The sequence below is a fragment of the Mercenaria mercenaria genome, chromosome 18 (genome assembly GCF_021730395.1).
Source record: "Mercenaria mercenaria strain notata chromosome 18, MADL_Memer_1, whole genome shotgun sequence".
In the NCBI taxonomy this organism is placed as follows: Eukaryota; Metazoa; Mollusca; class Bivalvia; order Venerida; family Veneridae; genus Mercenaria; species Mercenaria mercenaria.
The window spans coordinates 22490567-22511294 of NC_069378.1; the positions used below are offsets into that span (position 1 = coordinate 22490567).

The window sequence follows — 20728 nt, forward strand, 5'->3', positions numbered from 1 at the left end:
ACAAAGATTGGAACTTGATGTAAAGATCATCAAGATTCACATTCTGACCAAGTTCCACTAAAATATGCTTATAAATGTGGCCTCTAGAATGTTAACTAGCTTGGTCTTTAATTTGGCCTAGTGACCTAAGTTTTGACCAAACATGGCCCAGATTTGTACCTGACCTAAAGATCATAAAGATTAACATTCTAACCAAGCTTCATGAAGATACTGAAATAAATGTGGCCTCTAGATTGTTACCATGCTAAACCTTTGATTTGACCTGGGCTGGTATTCATAAGTTTGTAAGGACAAATTTCCCCCAAGGGACTAACTAAGGGAAAAGTTCCTCCAAAGCATTTAGAGGACAATCGATGAAATAGTTGGAATGTCTAACAAGATTGTCACACACACTCTGGCATAGTAATGAAGATTATCAATAAATCTTATAAAGTCTACCCTTTTCTTTTGTGCTATGTTTTTTTTTTCAGGAAATTTCATAAAATTATTGATTTTCCTAAGTTTTCTCCTTGGGAGCTTTATGAATACGGGTCCTGGTGACAAAGTTTTTGACCCACCCTGACCCAGACAGAAACCTGACCTTAAGATCATTCAGATTAACGTTCTGACAAAGTTTCATTAAGATATGGTCATAAATGTAGTCTCTAGAGTGAAAACTAGCTTTTCTTTAATTAGATCTGGTGACCTAGTATTTGACCCCACACAAAGACCTCTAGAGTGTTATCAAACTTTTCCTTTGATTTGTCTTGGTGACCTAGTTTTTGACCCACATGACCCAAATTCGAACTTGACCTCGAGGTCATCAAGACAAACATTCTGATCGATTCTCGGGAGTTTCAATTAAAATAATGTCTCTAGAGTGTAAACAAGCTTGATCTTTGATTTGACCTAGTGACATAGTTTAGAACTTGACCTAAAGATCTCCAAGCTAAACATTCTGACCAGGTTTCATTAAGATATGTTCATAAAAGTGGCCTCTAGAGTGTTAACAAGCTTTGCCTTTGATTTTTGTACCTGTAGTGATATTTTCTGACATCACTTGACCGTGATTTGAACTTGACCTAAATATCATCAACATTCATATTCTGACTAAGTTTCATAGAAATATTGACATAAATGTGGTCTCTATAGCGGTACTAGCTTTTCCTTTGATTTGACCTACTTTTTGACCCAACCTTACCCAGATTTGATCTTTACCTAGAAATCATCAAGATTGACATTCTGACCAAGTCTAATAATGATATGGTCATAAATGTGGCCTCTGGAGTGTTAACTAGCTTTTACTCTGATTTGACCTGATGACCTTTTTATGATACTACCTGATCGAGTTTTATACTAGACCTAAAGATCATCAAGACTAACATTCTAAGTCTTCTGACCAAGTCTCATGGATATATTTTTAAATGTGGCCTCTACAGTGTTAACAAGCTTTTCCTTTGATTTGACCTGGTGACCTACTTTATGAACCCATATGAACCAAAGTCATACTTGATCTAAATATACTCAAGGTTAACCTTCGTCCAAGTTTCATAAAGACATTCATACAGTCGTACAATGTGCCCTCTAACATTTTAAAAAGCTTTTCCTTTGATTTATTTGACCTGGTGACCTAGATTTTGACCTCACATGATCGAGATTTAACACTTGTCCTTAAAATCATCAAGATTAACATTCTGATCAAGATTCATAGAGATATTTTCAAGATTGTAGCCTCTAGAGTATTAACAAACTTTTCATTTGATTCAACCTTGTGATCTAGATTTTTTTTACCCCAGATGACCCAATATCGAACTTTTCCTAGATTTTATTGAGGGTAACATTCTGGCCAAGTTTCATTAAAATTTGGCCAAAATTGTGACCTCTAGAGTCACAGTCAAATTGTTGACGACAGACATAGAGCAATCACAAAAGCTCCTCTTGAGCACTTCCTGCTCAGTTGAGCCAAAAATAGACTAAAGATGCTTCTACTCCTAATGCGCAATATTTTTTTAAAAATACGAATCTGTACACTAAAACAACATGAACAAACAAGGTAGTCTGTCATCTGCTCGTTTATTACCATTAAACATAATCGACAGAATTTTTTTTAATAACACATGCTCTTTCAAGTCATACAAAGGTTTTGATATGACATAAGAATTGTGTCTAACATAATATTAATTACACAAATGACAATAAGTAACTATTGATTGCTAAAAGGATAAGTTTTTGAGTGTTTCTGTATCGGTATGTTTTGTAGCTTATCAGGCTAAAAGTTTCCTTAGCATTTTTTTAAATACACAATTATGCACATTTGCATTTAAAACGGTTTCTTGTTGAATTTTGTATCCTCGACCGCTATACCACCTTTAATTGGCATCGCGCGCTTCACCATCGTTGCAGGATCTAACCCTGCAGAATCAAGTTTCCGTTTAATGCTGGCTCTGACATCTTGTATTGGTACAGCTAATTTTGCACGTAGATTATCAACTGTATTCGCCTTTTTACAATCTGTTATTCTCGTTTCTATGTTCTGTATTTCCAAAATGAAAGTTTCCTTATTGCAGGAGAGGCCGACGGGGATTGGTTTTGGCGGTGGTCCACGCAACTGTTTGAGAAGTTCAATTTCATTTTGTGCAAGCTGTTTTACATTTTCTTGTGCTTTTGTGACAGTAGCAATTACATCTGATTTCAAATTTTCTAAGGAAGTCAGCAAAATCTGTTTTGCTTTTTCTAGTGACGTCAGTTTTTGGTCACAGATCGTGTATCTTGCAAGCAAATGTCGCTGTGACTCACGCAAAAGTTTTTCAAAGGTTTGTTGACCACATTCGTCTATATCAATGACAGATATGCAGTTACGGTGCGTTTTCAAAATACATTTGCTGCAACACAGAAGTCCGTGATCCGCACAAAAGTGATCATAAATTTTGTTTGGATGTTCAGTGCAAAATTCTCGCTCAATGTTTAAGTTCTCCGTGGCACTGGCAAGTGCTATGTTTCTTGGAAAGATGTGTTTCACGTCATCCTCGCCCAATGTTTTTGTGTATATAACATTTCTTATGCTCGCCATTGAAATATTGATATCTGCTCTGCATAATGGACAGTAAAAATGTGTTTCCAAACCATTTTCACGAACTTTCTTCCGAATATAATCTATAATACACTTGAGACAAAATGAGTGATTACACTGCAAGTATCTAGGATTTTCAAACACTTCATGGCAAATTGCACAATTAAAGTCATCCACATATTTCCCGTTAATGACAGATTTCTTTGCATACACTGTTGTATTATCCATTTTCCCTCCTTTGATCTGATCTGAAATTGTTTATATTAATCTTTACTTTACTCCAGATTTTTACATATCCCTCTCGTGTGTATTTACTATGTAGCCTGGTTCCCGGTGTGTACTTATAGTCCTCTGTGTAGCAGTTAAGGGCAATTAGTGAGGCGTGACTTATCCGCTATCATGACGTTACGCAGTATTGTTATGAACTAAAAGTACAGGCCCCGAGGCATAAAGTTGATCTATACTTACATTGTAAGAAAATGACCGATGCAAGGGAGAGTAAGACTGATTTCATTTTTGAGCCTGTTAAATCTGATGAACATCTTGTCTCAGTAATGTTCATTTGGGACTTGCACAGTATGTATGGAGGTATTAGATAAAGATAATTATGTTTCTAACGGTAGAATCTATACAGTAGAGGGTATTACATGAGTGTCTTTTCATACTGAATTTACTGAACGAGCTCGCATTTTACCATTTAATTCAATCAGTTAAAGAAAGCCAAAAATGTAATATTCTTTTTAGGGCCTATCACATGTTGGGTTTTCCTTTCGAAGCATAAAAAATTATACTTCTTTTACTATCATAAATGAAGAAGTCAATTTTACCAACGTCTCCTATATCATAAACGACGTCGACGTCAAAGCTTTATTCTAATATGACTAACAATGCTTTAATCATCGCAACGATGTTATGTTGACGTCACGTCAACGCGATATTTAGCGCCATGTACGCATCAAGAAATAGCGCCTTCAAATTTCATGAAATATTTTACTTATTATAATATCATGTTTTAAACGAAATGTCACATTGCACAAATGTGTTGATTAATTTACACACATACTGAGTTAGTTATTCGCTTTGCTGAATAATTCGCAATAATTTTCACCCGAACTGATCTCTGCCGCAAGACTTATTACCGTTTCCGGTCCTGGCGTGTATAAACAAAGACCTACTATAGGCGCCATGTTTGCGCGAAGAAACAGTTCCATCATATTTGATATCAATTTTACAATAAAGAACATATTAGAATCGAAATAATATATAGCAAAACAGTGCTTTATCACTGTTTATACACTCGGGCGGTTATACGTCGTCCGAAATAATTTCACTCGGGCTGCGCCCTCGTGAAATTATTACGCCCGACGTATAGCCCCCCATTGTGTATAAATAGTGATAAAGCACTGTTTTGCTATAATTTATTTTTTAATTACACTCTGCGTTCTATTTGACAAAAGTGTTTCTTTTTAGCCCATCTGAATTTTGAGGGAAACAAGAGCTGTCACTAATGGTGACAAATGCCCCCGCAGCACCTTGACCTTTGACCTGGTGACCCCAAAGTCAGTAGAGGTGGTGTACGCAATACGTACTATCAGCATATGAAGTTTAAAGGTCCTGGGTGAAGTGGTTCGCATGTAAAGTGCCTTCATGCAAAAAGTTAACGTTGGCCCCTGTGACCTTTACCTTTGACCTGGTGACCCCAAAGTCAGTAGGGGTGGTGTACTCATAAAGTACTCTCAGCAAGTGAAGTTTGAATGTCCTGGGTGCAGTGGTTCGCGAGTAAAGTGCCTTCATGCAAAAAGTTAACATTGGCCCCTGTGACCTTGACCTTTGACCTGGTGATCCAAAGTCAGTAGGGATGGTGTACTCATAAAGTACTATCAGCATGTAAAGTTTGAAGGTCCTGGGTGAAGTGCTTCGCAAGTAAAGTGCCTTCATGCAAAAAGTTAATGTTGGCTCCTGTGACCTTGACCTTTGACCTGGTAACCCCAAGGTCAGTAGGAGTGGTGTACTCAATAAGTACTATCAGCATGTGAAGCTTGAAGGTCCTGGGTGCAGTGGTTCGCATGTAAAGTGCCTTCATGCAAAAAGTTAACGTTGGTCCCTGTGACCTTGACCTTTGACCTGGTGATCCCAAAGTCAGTGGGGGTGGTGTACACAATAAGTACTATCACCACGTGAAATTTGAAGGTCCTGGGTGCAGTGGTTCGCGAGTAAAGTGCCTTCATGCAAAAAGTTACCGTTGGCCCCTGTGACCTTGACCTTTGACCTCAAAATCAGTAGGGTTGGTGTACACAATAAGTACTATCAGCGTGTGAAGTTTAAAGGTCCTGGGTGCAATGGTTCGCGAGTAAAGTGCCTTCATGCAAAAACTTAACGTTGACCCCTGTGACCTTGACCTTTGGCCTTGTGACCCCAAAGTCAGTAGGGGTAGTATACTCAATAAGTACTATCAGCATGTGAAGTTTGAAGGTCCTGGGTGCAGTGGTTCGCGAGTAAAGTGCCTTCATGCAAAAAGTTAACGTTGTGACGAACGAACGAACGAACGAACGGACGGACGGACGGACAGTTGAAAACTAATATGCCTCCCGTCGGGGGCATAAAAAGATGAGTTATTGTCATCACTTGATCGGCGTCGGCGTTGCCTGGTTAAGTGTTATGTTTAGGTCAGCTTTTCTCCTAAACTATAAAAGCTATTGCTTTAAAACTTGGTCTATTGTCGCTTTATTACACTCCCGCAAAGTCAAACATGTGATAAAATACTACCACTACTACAAATAACAATTTAAATATGACTAGCAATGATTAAGTCATCACAACGATATTATGCTGACGTCACGTCGACGTGATATTAGCGTCATGTATGTATAGGATATAAGTCGAGAAATAGTGCTTTCAAATTTGTTCAAATATTTTGCTTAAAAGATCTAGCTTGTTTGAAATAAAATGTTACATTACAAAACTATCTTGATTAATTTACACATACTGAGTTGGTCATTCGCTTTGCAGAATAGTTCGCCATCATTCTCGCTACCACAAGACGTATTACCATTGCCGATCCTGGCGTGTATAAACAAAGGAGCGTGACGATCTACCATTTGGCGCCATGCATGCGAGAAGAAACAGTTATATCAATTTGAAATAAATGTTACAATAAAAAACATATAAGAATAGAAATAATCTATAACAAACCCGTGTTTAAACACCATACGTCATAAAATTTGTATGTGAGCATGCCCAGTTGAAAGCTAACGTGAGGATTTACGACAACGTTGACGACTTGCTTAATGTGTTTGTATATCCATACTTCTAAAACACCTCCCGTCTGAAACTTAATGGTTTAATAATGCTGATACTACCTGGTACTTACAACATACCAGTAATTATGGGTTTTAACCGAAATGTGCGGAAAGTTCTGTAATTTAAATATTCATTTCTTTTTTCAGAACAGTGCAGAAAAGCACTTAATACATCTCTTAAAGGATGTACTCCTGAGCATTTTTTACAGGATTTCAAGAGTTTTGCTATTGCTTGATTTTATTGTGTTATTTAACAAATAATCAAGGCCTTCGAGTGATTTATCGTCTAGTTTACCACGGTTCAGAGTTCACATGCGTAGGGATTGAACCACGAGGGAGTTAACCCGAGTGGTTAAATACTGAAGCATCTGAACGATGAACCGTGGTAAATTAGATGATAAATCACAAGAAGGCATTGATTTTTTTCATTCTGACATGCTCATTTACATATTTTAATAAATATTATGCTGGACTTCATTTGCCTGAGGAGTAATGTATCGGACGTCATGTGGTAAGTTGACGTCATAATAACTGACGTCATAATGCTCTCTTACCGGTCCGCGCGTCAACCGTTGTTTATCGCGGATATACAGAGCTTGATTTCCTTCTTTGTTTAAAAGGAAATTAAATCGAGCCATGTTAGAATTAACAAATAATCAAGGCATTCGTGTTGTTTATCGTCTGATTTAATACGGTTCAGATTTCAGATGCGTAAGAATTGAACCACGAGGGCGTTAGCCCGAGTGGTTAAATACTGAAGCATCTGAACGATGAACCGTGGTAAATTAGACGATAAATCACAAGAAGGCCTTAATTGTTTTCAATCTGACATGCTCATTGATATATTTTAATAAATATTTTACTGGACTTAATTTACGTGAGGAGTAATGTATCGGACTTCATGCGGCAATTTGACGTCATAATTGACGGTATAATGCTCTCTAACCGGTCCGCGCGTCAACCGTTGTTTATCGTAGAATATACAGAGCTTGATTTTCTTCTTTGTTCAGCTGTAAATCAAATCGAGCCATGTTAGAATTAACAAATAATCAAGGCCTTCGAGTGGTTTATCGTCTAATTTACCACGGTTCATCGTTCAGATGCATAGGGATTGAACCACGAGGGCGTTAGCCCGAGTGGTTAAATACTGAAGCATCTGAACGATGAACCGTGGTAAATTAGACGATAAATCACAAGAAGGCCTTGATTGTTTTCATTCTGACATGCTCATTGATATATTTTAACAAATATTTTGCTGGACTTCATTTACGCGAAGAGTAATATATCGGACGTCAAGCAGCCATTTGACGTCATAATTGACGTCATAATGCTCTCGCGCGTCAACCGTTGTTTATCGCAGAATATACAGAGCTTGATTTTCTTCTTTGTTTAGCTGGAAATCATATCGAGCCATGTTAGAATTGTTTTTATACACCTGAGTCGTTTAAGTCTATAATTTCACACCGTATCGATTGTGGTTGATTGCTTTTGTTATCGTATTAATCTATTGTCCACGAATGAATGGTTACCGGTTCGGGCGTGTAATCTTTACAAGTGTTTATCACAAAACACTCCAAGTTTATGAAAAGTTAAACAAGCTAATTAATGTGTGTTGTAACAGTTGTAACTGAACGGACTGTGTACTGGAAGTTTCATTTGTATATATTTGTAAAGAAATCGTAAATTTTTCTACCAGCAGTATTAAATTTCATGAAAATGTCTTCTTTGCTTCCAAAGGATCTTTTTACAGATTTTATTAAATATCACAACAGCAATCTTTAAGTGCCATGTGGCGGCTGTAAAAAGTCTCCCCGTACTTGGATTCATAGACTGGCTCCCGACCCTATGTTTGTTCTTTTTTTACATATATCAGTTCTCTTCATTAAGAGAGAAGTAACTCCAGAAGGTTGTTTCTACATTGAGGTTTTTTATTGCCCCTGGCTCCGAACATAGATAAAATTGTGCTATTTTAGAGGCATAAAATTTTCTTACAAAATGTTTCCAGTATTTATATAAAAATAACCATGCAGCCAGGGAGCCATGCTATTGGATTCAGTGTTGGGATCATGGAGTCCAGTCAACATAATGTGTAACAGAGTTCCGCTTAAGCTGGTGAGAGGTGTTGCATGTTTCATTACCTCTCATAAACAGACTCAATCAAACCGAGTCTGCTATTATTCTTCTTGGTTGCATTCTTTGCTTCCAAAGGATCTTTTTACAGATTTTATTTTAAAATAATTTACCGGTACTAGACCTACAGTATTTATTTTTAATTCTGATTTTTGATCATGCACGGTAATGAAAAGAAATCAGAATTAAACATAAATCAGCTGCGCCAACTTCACTTTCCTAGATTCTGACCTAGATACTGCCACCAAGACATAACTGACGAGAACGATATGCATTTGAGTCGTTAATTATGACGTAGTAAATGCGGTAGCTATTTCACATGCACAGAATTTACTTCCGGTTTATGCAAACCGCAAAAATTAATTCCTGCTTTTCTCGAAAGTCGCAGAAATCAACTAGGCCCATTTTAGGACAAAACCGCAGATTTTTTTTGCCCGCAGAATTAACCCGCTATACGATAATTAACATGTGCGCACATCACGTTCGCACGTGGTAGCTATCACGTTCACATAACTATTTTATTTATCACGTGCGCACGTGTTAGCTACCATGTGCGAACGTGTTAATTAACACGTGCGAACGTGACAGTTAACGCGTGTGCACGTGTCAGTCAACACGTTCGTACATGTTGGCTAACACGTGCACACGTGATAAATTGAATATTTTCTATGTCCCCTCTATGCCACCGTAGTAAACATAGATTTGACCGCAAAATTTGTTTCAGTATTACAATCTGGTAAATCTTTTGATAATTACTTAAATCTTTCTTTACTAACATGGTTGAATCATGAAATGATATGAAAATAATCATCATGTCAATATCGCATCCATGTATTGTAAAAGTGATAAAAAGACATTTGTTGATATTTTACGATGATATAAACCAGTATAGTATCATCATCATGCGATATGACTGATTTATTACCACTTGTACAATATGCATAGTAACCATTTACCCAACAGCGCGTTTAAGTTGAGAAATGCGCGATTGAAATCGGTTAGTATATTTTCCAGTTCATGGTTCTGAAGGTAAATCTAGGGGTAGGGTATAACATGTACAATGGCATTTTCTTTCTGGTCTGGTGCTAATAGAGTTTACAAATATGCGCAAACATTAGCTCTACCTTCGTACGATTTCCTGATCTTTTTAGACTATGACTGCAAGTATAACACAGCAACCAGCAAAGTACCTGAGTATCACACGCTACGCGCCTGGGAGTGATCTTTAGATTAGTGCCCGCCCGTCCTTGGTTTATGGATCGCGGGGTCATGAGTTCGATCCTCGGGCGGGGCGCATGTTCTCCATGAACATTTGATAAATGACTTTGTGTCTGAAATCATTGGTCCTCCACCTCTGATTCATGTGGGGAAGTTGGCAGTTACTTGCGGAGAATAGGTTTGTACTGGACCAGGTACAGAATCCAGGAAAACTGGCTAGGTTCACTGCCCGCCGTTACATGACTGAAATACTGCTAAAAGACGGCGTTAAACCCAAAACAAACAAAGAAACAAATCTGGATTAGTGGTGCTGTTAGGTAAAATATTGAAAACACAAAAACTAACTTTCCAACTTGAAATGCGCGCACCAACTGAAGTACAATACATACTTCGCACAGATCTACGCAACAGTCTATTCCATAATCTATATATATATAAAAAAACTATCCAAGGACAAAAATAGAAAAGAAAAACTTACTGAATCGAAATTAGACTCTATCGAAACGGCTGGCAAAACGCAGACAACAACAACTATCGACCGAGGCTAATAACTCCGAAAAACCGACCCAGGAAAAATGACTGAGGCAAGTGTCTCGGTAGCCTCAGTAGTCGCTGTAATACACGTTGATTGAAAAATATCAATGATTTGTCGTTGAATAAAGTCATCGATTGGTGTTTAGATGCGAAGGAATTGTATCTGCGGTCTCGTGATATAATGATATGCATCTAAACGAGATGCAGTTCCAGGACGAATACAGCAAATATTGTGTCAGCCGTGTTTAAACAAAAGCTAATGTGTTTTGTTCAACATGTAACGAGTTTCAGTGTGAAGAATGTTCAAACGTACATAACACTCACGCGTTTTTGAGAAATCACAAACTAGTGAATGCAAAAGAGGTGAAAACGAAACCAGCCAACTTTGATATGAAGGGACTCGATCAGTGTGAAAAGCACGATAAGTTACTGAAATTCTTCTGTAAGGATGAGAATAAGCTTTGCTGCAGTACCTGTGCTATTGTGGATCACGGGGAAGTGCTAGAGTGTTGCAGAAATTAGGATGATCGCCAGAAGGCCCATATCAACACGTTCCCAATTAGAGGTCAAATTGCAGGAAATTAGAAAGAAAGCTGAAACTGTCGTTAAATATACCAAGTCATCAAAGGAACGACTGACTAAAGATGTTAAAGAAGTATCTTTAACAATAAGACGAATGCGGGATAATGTAATGGAAATCTTTGACGATTTGGAAATTTCCGTTGCTAAGGACGCTGAATCATTTTAGACTGAAACGCTCGATAAACTAACAAGGAAGCTGTTAGACAGCGAGAAACATGTTGCTGAGGCAGCAAAATCTCTGGAAACAATTGATAACGTTTATCAGAATGGGACGCCATCACAACAGTTTATAATGGAACTAAGACTGAAGAAAAAAGTCGATGAACTTAGCAGCAACGTTGAAAAGGAAAGTCACAGGTTAGAGACTGTGACCGTTTCATTTGATTTTGATGACACTATGAAACTGTCCCCACTTCCGATTTCTGATTACGTTCCGGGACAACTGACATTGAAATACTACGTACCGGAAGCCGTGAAAGCTATAACACCTGTAGATCCGATTGTTAAATTAACGAAGATTACTTCCATTGATCTGAAGCAGACAAAGAATGATGTCGGTGAACCGTTATACTCAGGACTGGATTTCCTGCCGGATGGTAGACTGGTTGCTGCGGATAATATAAACAAGAAATTCTTGATATACAATGAGAAGCTGAAGAAAGTAGAATCATTTCAGTTATCATATAAGCCACGAGGCGTTGTTGCTATATCTGAGGAAAAAGTGGCGATAACAAGTGCCAATGAATACAAGATAGACTTTCTAGGTGTCAGTAACTCTAATGAAATAACTTTGAAGAGAGATTATAACTCTATATGTATGAAAGATGAGAGACACTTTGTTATTGAAACTGTCGATGATACAAGGCATGTTCGTATTTTATCTCTGTCAGGAGAAGAGAAAGATTTCAGTATCAACTTTCCGAGCAAGAAATATTCTATGGAAACTAGTGCTTGTACATTTATACGGAACAGTGACAAAGTGGTTCTCAAGGATAGATACGAGAATACTGTTTATATATATAATACCAAGAGCAACACCAGAGTTGTTGTCAAGGACGACCACATCAAGGTACCACGTGGTGTAGCAGTAGGTCCATCCGACTGTCTCATGGTTTGCAGTTACTGTAATGAAACACATACCATTGTGCAGATATCTCCAACAGGTCGGGTCCTATCATCGTACAAGTTAGATATGAAACATCCATTCAGATTCTGTGTTTCCAAGAACAAATCACTTATTGCTGTCACTAGTAACTTGACCTGTGGAAATCAGTTGCAGTTGTTGAATGTGACATACTAAATTCAACGTCAAACTGTACTCTGTCGGAAAGAGACAGCTTGGCTATAAAAGAGACGGTAGAACTTAATGTAAATTAAAAATGAGGTGAAAGAATTTCAAATTAGTTTATTTTTTTTGTAATTACAATGAACCCCTCGACGAAATGTTAGTGTTTTATATTTGCCAAAAGAAAACTATGATTATCTGTATACTGTAATCAAATGATTTGAACAATAACAAATTTATTGGTGAAAAAGAGACTGTGCACAAGTGTATATCAAAAGTTATTTGAGTATAATCGCTTTTTTTTATTTTGATAAATGCAAAACTGATCATAAAAATGTTACAAACTATCATTGAAATATATATAGGAAACATTGGTAAAATAGCTTTTGTGTGAACTGCAGTCAAGTAGGTTTTCAAAATTCAGATATTTGTACATTAACAACTCACGATAAATATGTTTCTGGTAAGTGTTATTATTTGTATTATTGCTTTGTTGTAATGGAAGGAATTTAAAGTGCCATTTATTATATTGACTTGATTGTATCTTTCTAATGATAAAAGGAAACCTCTGCAGGAATATTTTATGCAATGACAGATAATGCTAAATGTTACTTGCGGAATGCGTCTGAATGTGTATTGCTCTATGCATTTTTAGATAAAAACTTTATACTATCAATGTGCTTCGGAAATTGATAAATTAATCTATTAGATATTCATTGGCCATCTATATGTAGCGTTCTTTCTTTTGAACAATTGATCTTTAATACTGATAAAGCACATTTTGATCTTTGATATTGATGAAGCACACTTGACCATTACTGTTCACGAAGCACATTTGATTTTTATGTTCATGAAGCACGTTTGCTCTTTCATATTCACAAAGGACATTTGATCTTTAGTATTCATGAAGCACATTAATTTGATCTTTGATATTGATGAAGCACAATTAACCTTTAATGTTCATGAAGCACATTTGGTTTTTAATATCCATGAGCACATTTGATCTTAAATATTCATAAAGCAAATTTGACCTTTAATATTCATGAAGCACATTTGATCTTTGATATTGATGAAGCACATTTGATCTTTAATATTATGAAGGACATTTGATATTTAACATTAATGAAACACATCTGATATTTATGAAGCACTAATTTTTGTAGATTTTGTGGTTTACTCTATCAAAGAAATTAAATCCTACTTAACAAATTCAGTTTTCATATATCTTCCAAAGTTGGTTGTATCCATTGTTTTAGTGAACATTAGATGTGTGCCCATAGGACGCAGGCGCTCCAAAATTCCTATCACTGTACCTGGTTTCATACTTTTAATGATGCAATGTATATGTAACACAAACTTATATGCACTTTATGTGTATTTTCCACGTCACAGAATTTGGTTTCATGCTTTTAAAGATATGTGCAACACAAACATTAAAGCACTTTATGTGTAGTTTTCACTCAGCTCTCAGTCAATGACCATACCTTTAGCCTAGCTGTGTTAAATTCCAAACAGAACTCCATATGCTTCACATGCTATTTAAAAATCCTCTAATGTTTTTTGACTATCGGTAAAGTAGATTCTGAGATACATTGGGCACAAACTTTGATGCCCTTGATGCATATTTTTGACTGTAGTCTTGCAGAGCGAAATCCCCCCCCCCCCCCCCCACCCCTCTTAAAAAACAAAAACTCGGGTGCACACAAATTCGCATGCTGAAAAATATTCCTAGATGGTTTTATGACTCTAGGTGAAATATGTTTAAGATATATGCAACACAAACTCTTAAACACTACGTGTGTATTTTTCATTAAGCCAAGTGTCTTAACTCTGGTCTGACTGAACGCAATGTGTACAACTTCAAAAGCTATATAAAACAAGAGGGTCATTGACCCTAAAGCGCTCACCTGTGCACAATTTTGTAAGTACAGAGTTAGGTTTCTTCAATGTTAGCCTATGTGGTAAACCTGGGTTTTGGCACAGATTGAAATATTTTGCTTTTTGTAAATATCTAAATGAATAGTTTAAGTTACCATGTTCTTTTACCATACATTAAATAATACATTATGACGGAGCTTTGCTGAAAATGTTTAACCTTATTGAGTAAATATTGTTCGAGCTATTCCCAAAAGTATACATAAAAAACGCCCGACTTCGAGAAAGTTTATCAGCAGAAACCTTTAAATGCTTCTAAATACATATGTTATATTTTGCCATGGTATTTCCACTTTCAATATATTGTAAATATATGTCTTAATATTTATGTAGAGTTTGAGGACATGACATTATGTAGCTTTAAAGTAGTCTTGAACAAGAGCTGTCTCCATAGGATGACACATGCCCCCGATGGCACTTTGAATAAATAGTTATGGCCGATGTTAGAGTTTAGGACCTTTGACCTACGGACCTGGGTCTTGCGCGCGACAGGTCGTCTTACTGTGCTACACATTCATGCGTAGTTATTTTAAAATCCATGCATGAATGACAAAGATATGGACCGGACATGCCCATCATTGCACTATCATGAAATATGACCTTTAACGTCTAAGTGTGACCTTGACTTTTGGGCTACGGACCTGGATTATGCGCACGACACGTCGTCTTACTGTGGTACACATTCATGCCAAGTTATTTGAAAATCCATCCATGGATGACAAAGATATGGACCGGACACGAATGTACTATCATGAAAAATGATCTTTAACGTCGAAGTGTGACCTTGACCTTTGAGCTACGGACCTGGGTCTTGCGCGCGACACGTCATCTTACTGTGGTACACATTCATGCCAAGTTATTTAAAAATCCATCCATGGATGACAAAGATATGGACCGGACACGAATGCACTGTCATGAAAAATGACCTTTAACGTCTAAGTGTGACCTTGACCTTTGAGCTACGGACCTGGGTCTTGCGCGCAACACGTCGTCTTACTGTGGTACACATTCATGCCAAGTTATTTGAAAATCCATCCATGGATGACAAAGATATGGACCGGACACCAAAATTGCGGACAGACTGACAGACCGACAGACTGACAGACGGTTCAAAAACTATATGCCTCCCTTCGGGGCATAAAAATCTCCTTTGTTTACATTTTTGCTAGTCCATTTCTTATGTGACTAGAGATGACCAATGAAAATATTTATTAAAAATATTTAGAGACACTGTTCAGGTCTGAAACTATACTGTCATGTCAAGGATATTAATTTTAGTTATGTGAAATTTTGTAGATTTTTTAGTAAGAAAATTAATTACGGAACTGTTTATAACATTGTGCAATATGTTGTGTAAGAAAGAAAAAATGTTCATATTTTTAGGTGGGTGGGTAATATTTTGTGGGTGAGATAAAATATTCAAAAGGAAACAACAACAAAAAACAAGAACGAGTTGATGTTACATTTTGAGTTTAGTATTTTTTTTGTCCTAGTGATTGTGAAGAAAAACAAAACAAAACATCAGTATGAGTTTTTAAGTAAATAACTGTTTGCACTTTTTTTTATTATGACGTGTACGTATTGTTTCTACAGACAAAACTACCAGTTTTGGTGTTCCTAATAAACTTTGATTATTAAAAAAAACACGGGTATCTATTGTTTTTCTTTTCTATCCTATCTTGTGGTACGTCAATCTATAAAAATGCAAAAAAAGGAATGATAAATCTGCAGGGCATATACTACATTTATAAGGGTTGTGGAGTTGTCTTTCTTGAATGCTTTTTCTTTTATGTGTCTCATGTGGTATGTTGTGTTGTGGTAACACGGTAAATCTTGTTTCAGCTATTTAGGTTGTTATTAAATGCTGGATGTAATAGTTTCTTATAATTCTGTAGCAAAAATGGTCATACGCATCTTGTATGTTATTTTATGTTATATGCATAAATGCAAGTGAATGAGATTTAAAATACTGTATTTAAAACTGTTTATGAAATCAAGGATTGTTTCTCGTTGTTGTTTCGGTTTATGTTTTTGACAATTTATGAACATTGCTGCATTTTATATTTAGTGTTTGAAATTATTCAGAGCAAATAAAATCAATAACACACCTCTTCTCCCTTCTACACACATGACTTACCTGACTAATAAATGACTGTAAGTTAATGCTGATTTACTAAAATAAATTTGCTGAAAATTTGAAAAATACTGCAATGCCATTCAGGACAAAAATAGTTTCAAACACTTAACGGTGATAGAAAATGTGATAGGTGAATTTGTAGCAATAATATTGTGAAATCATTAAATTTCGTGGGCATGAAATTTCGTGGTTTTGGTCAAAACGGCAATTTCGTGGGAATATGAATTCGTGGATTTAAACTTTTGAACATAAAATGAAAGGGAATTTTACTTGTTCGTTGGGATTAAATTTTGTGGATTGACTCAACCACGAAAATTAGTCCCCAACGAATATTAATGATTTCACAGTATTGCATAACACATTCACATGATGACCTATAAAACGTAGAGTGATTTGCTGAAAACATAAAATTGATAAACAGCTCAATTCGTATTGTCCAATTTCTTTGACCTGTCAAAAAATGGACCCGGCTTTTATTATATTCTGTTCGAGCCTATATAAGATTAACATGAAAGCCGGGAACATGTTTTGACAGGTCAATTAAATAGCATAATATATATCTATATAATGATGATGCTACGTGTAACAGTTCAAGTCACTTCCATGAAACAGTATAACATTCAAACCATTTGCATTAATGTTACAATATATACTAGAAATTCTGCTTATACACCATTAGAAAGCTTGCGAACTGAGCTTTTCAAAGATAGATAATTAGATATATTTTCTTTTATCATGTGCATTGAAATGATTGTTAAACCTGACCTGGAACTTTTTCATAGAAATTATGTAATTAAATGAACTTGACCCTCATATGACCTACACCTTCAAACTTTAAACCTTAATAAACTACATTTTTGATCCTACAGCTCACATAAATGACACAATTTAGTTCGATACTCACATTCAACAAACTTATGGTAAGACCAACAAACTGACCTATATATTGATGACCTTGACCATCATTTGATCTTCATCTTCAAATTTAACTTAAAACCTCAAAGACAACATATTTGGTCATTCACCCGGGATCACAATTTTGCGTTTTAAAAACGCAGCGCCTTGTTTATTTATGTATATCTTTATAGGTGAATAAACAAACAAGAGTGCCCTGAAGTCCCTGTATCGCTCACCTGACCTAATTCTAACCCCTGATAAGTTAAATCTAATTTGGCCTTGATTTCATAGAGACAAAATAATTGACAAAGTTTTATGAAGATCAAGTAGAAATGTGACTTCTAGAGTTTTATACGAGTGTTATTCTAGCGCTCAAGAAGGGCGCTGTTTTAAATTGGAAAAGTACGATAGCAGAGGTTTCATTTTCAATGTTTTTGTCTTTTATTCCATTTATGTTTATTGCACACTTGTCACAGATCAAGGTTGTAAATGATGTCTTTTTAAAACCAGTAACAGATAATTTGATTTTAGGGACATGATTTGAACAAATATCTAATCTGAAAGGCTTGAGGTTAGTTCTGAAATACGTCTTTGTGAAATAAGTGTATTTCAGGCTGAGGGCAATTGTGAAGGAGGCCTGATTAAAACAAACTTAGAAGAGGACCGCTATACAATGCTACATGTAAAATATCTAAGTTGAGGGTATTACAGTTTTTGGGTATTTAGGTCTGCCACCCTAAAAAGGATGTGTACTTGTTTTTGTTTGGACACTGAATTTTCTACTTTCTACTTTAAGGCTATTCAAGATGAGTACGGAAATCTGTATCAAATATTACAAATTTGGTTGTTGCTGTAACTTCAAAACAAGAAAGTAGGTCAGTAGGTCACGATTAAGGCTACTAAATGTAAGTACAGAATCCATACCAAATATTATACATGTATTCCAAATTTCGTTGCTGTAACTTCAACAAGAGGGCCATGATGACCCTATATCGCTCACCTGAGTAGAGTTGTTTGCTTGAACAAATTTCTTAACTAAAGCTTTAAAAACAAGAAAATAGGAGAGTGGATCAAGATGGCCCTATATCGCTCACTTGAGTAGAGTTGTTTGCTTGAACAAAGCTTTAAAAACAAGAAAATTAGGAGAGTGGATCAAGGTAAAGATTATGCAAGATTACTTTTGAAATCTGTAAAAAGAATATTACAGGTGGTCAAAGGTCACACTGATGGTCAATGAAAGTTTGTTTAAAGATCGGCATGCAAAACTATACATGTCACCTAAATTTCAAAGCTGTATTTAAAAACAACAACAAGAAAGTAGGTCAGTAGGTCACATTAAAGGTCACTGACAATTAGTTTTAAGATCGGTGTGCAAAATTGTACATGTCATCCAAATTTCAAGGCTGTATCTTAAAAAAAAAAATAAGAAAGTAGGTCAGTAGGTCAAATTCATGGTCACAGAAAGTCAGTTTTAAGATCGGTGGTCAAAACTTATTGTCATCCAAATTTCAAGGTTGTATCTTTAAAAAACAAGAAAGTAGGTCAGTAGGTCAAGGTTACAGTCAAGTGACCCCTAATTACTTAGGTTAATAAGGTAGTTATAATTAAACAGTCTAGGAAATATGATCAGATAATTTTTAGCTGGACTATTCGAAGAATAAGTAGAGCTATCCTACTCACCACGGCGTCGGCGTCGGCGTCACACCTTGGTTAAGTTTTTTCGTACCAGTCCACATTTTGACAAAGTCTTTTGAGATAAAGCTTTGAAACTTTCAACACTTGTTAACCATCATCATGGCCAGTTATAGGCAAGAGCACATAACTCCATCAGGGATTTTGGCTGAATTATGGCCCCTTTTGACTTAGAAATCTTGGTTAATATTTCGTACCAGTTCATATTTTGACAAAGTCTTTTGAGATAAAGCTTTGAAACTTTCAACACCTGTTTACCATCACCATGTCCAGTTATAGGCAAGAGTGCATAACTACGTCAAGGATTTTGGCTGAATTATGGCCCCTTTTGACTTAGAAATCTTGGTTAAGTTTTTCGTACCAGTTTATATTTTTTGTAAAGTGTTTGACATATGGCTTTGAAACTTTTATCACTTGTTTAGTATAATAGTCTCTATCTGTAAGAAAGAGAAAATAACTCTGTCATCTATTTTGGCTGAATTATGGCCCTTTTTGGACTTTGAAATTGGTTCTGTTTTCATACAAGTCCATGTTTTGTCAAAACTATTTGACATATGGCTTTTAAACTTTGAACACTTGTTTATCATTATGATTTCCATCTGTAGGCAAGAGTACATAACTATTTTGACTGAATTATGGCCCTTTTTGGACTTTGAAATTGCCTCATATATTGCCATTTAGTGCAAGACTTATCGAAATCATAGTAATACAGGAACATTGTTTGTCTAATCTATTTATTTCTTTTGTCTGAATATCCGTAGAAATATTTTGACCCCATTCTTCAATCAATTCTTCGAATAGTCGAGCGCGCTGTCATCAGACAGCTCTTGTTTAATTATTTTTCCTATATAACTCATATAAAAACTATTTGACCCTTGGGGCGGGGCCTCTTTTCATCCCATGAGCATAATTTGAACAACATTGTTATATATAATAACAGAGCCACTAGGCAATGCTACATACTGAATATCAAAAGCCTAGGCCTGGAACGTTCAGTCAAGATTTAAAAAAAAGTCCTATGTAAGTCTATGGGAAAATTGAGACCCCCCACAGGGCAGGACCTCTTTTTTTTTACCTCAGAGGCAATATTTGAACAATCTTGGTAAAGGACCACTAGGCAATGCAACATACCAAAAATCAAAAGCCTAGGCCTTGCAGTTTCAGACAAGAAGATTAAAAAAAATAAATTCCTATATAAGTCTATGTATAACTTGGGACCCCCAAGCAAATTCGATAAATTGGTATCCCCCGCCGAAAGGATTTGTGGTGAGTAATGGCAAAAAATATATCCGGCAAAATGTTGAGGATGTTACTAAGAAGCAAATAATTTCATTTAATTGAGTCAAAATCAATTTAACAGAAAATGGATGTTTTAAGTGTACATAATAAATGTATGATATGTTGATCCTAACAAATGACATTATTTTGAATGGAATTATGTTTACTGTGATAAGCTTAGCATTTAGAATTGAATGGAGTTATTTGATATCTGAGCTTGAAGTGTAACTAAAACGAAATAATTCTCTTCGAGTAGTTTGGCACCAAGTGTTGCTACTGAACATGAACATTTGAACTTAAAAGGACAGATGCCCTTAAGAAAGCACAATCAAGTAAAATGTCTTGAACAGTTTGAACAGTTTTGATTATAAATATCGATGGGAAGTTAAAAAAAGAAAATTAAAAAAACTAGTTGTGTGTCCATGGTGCCCCCCCCCCCCCCCCCCCACACACACACACTCCTGCCAATGTAACATGGTTTTATGACTCAGGTTAAATAATTTTTAAGATGTTTGCAACACAAACTTTTTAGAAACGTTATGTGTATTTTTCACTTAGTTAGCCATAACTCTGGCCTAGCTGAGTAAAATCCTAAAGAGAACACTTCACAGGCTATAAAACAATCCTCTAATGTTTTATGATTCTAGGTTTAACTTACATGTTTCACAACTTTTTTTCGTAAGTCTGGTCTT

General features: G+C 36.0%; 2 protein-coding genes across 2 annotated transcripts; one reads left to right on the forward strand and one right to left on the reverse strand.

The window, feature by feature from the left end:
- Positions 1 to 2299: 2299 nt before the first annotated feature.
- On the reverse strand, positions 2300 to 3277 carry LOC123538034 (tripartite motif-containing protein 59-like). The gene has a single exon (XM_045321992.2). The coding sequence runs from the start codon at positions 3275 to 3277 to the stop codon at positions 2300 to 2302; it is 978 nt and encodes a 325-aa protein (XP_045177927.2).
- A 251-nt stretch (positions 3278 to 3528) lies between these two features.
- On the forward strand, positions 3529 to 12112 carry LOC123538035 (uncharacterized). The gene is made up of 2 exons (XM_053529712.1): positions 3529 to 3600; positions 10979 to 12112. The coding sequence occupies exons 1-2, from the start codon at positions 3529 to 3531 to the stop codon at positions 12110 to 12112; spliced, it is 1206 nt and encodes a 401-aa protein (XP_053385687.1).
- Positions 12113 to 20728: the final 8616 nt, after the last annotated feature.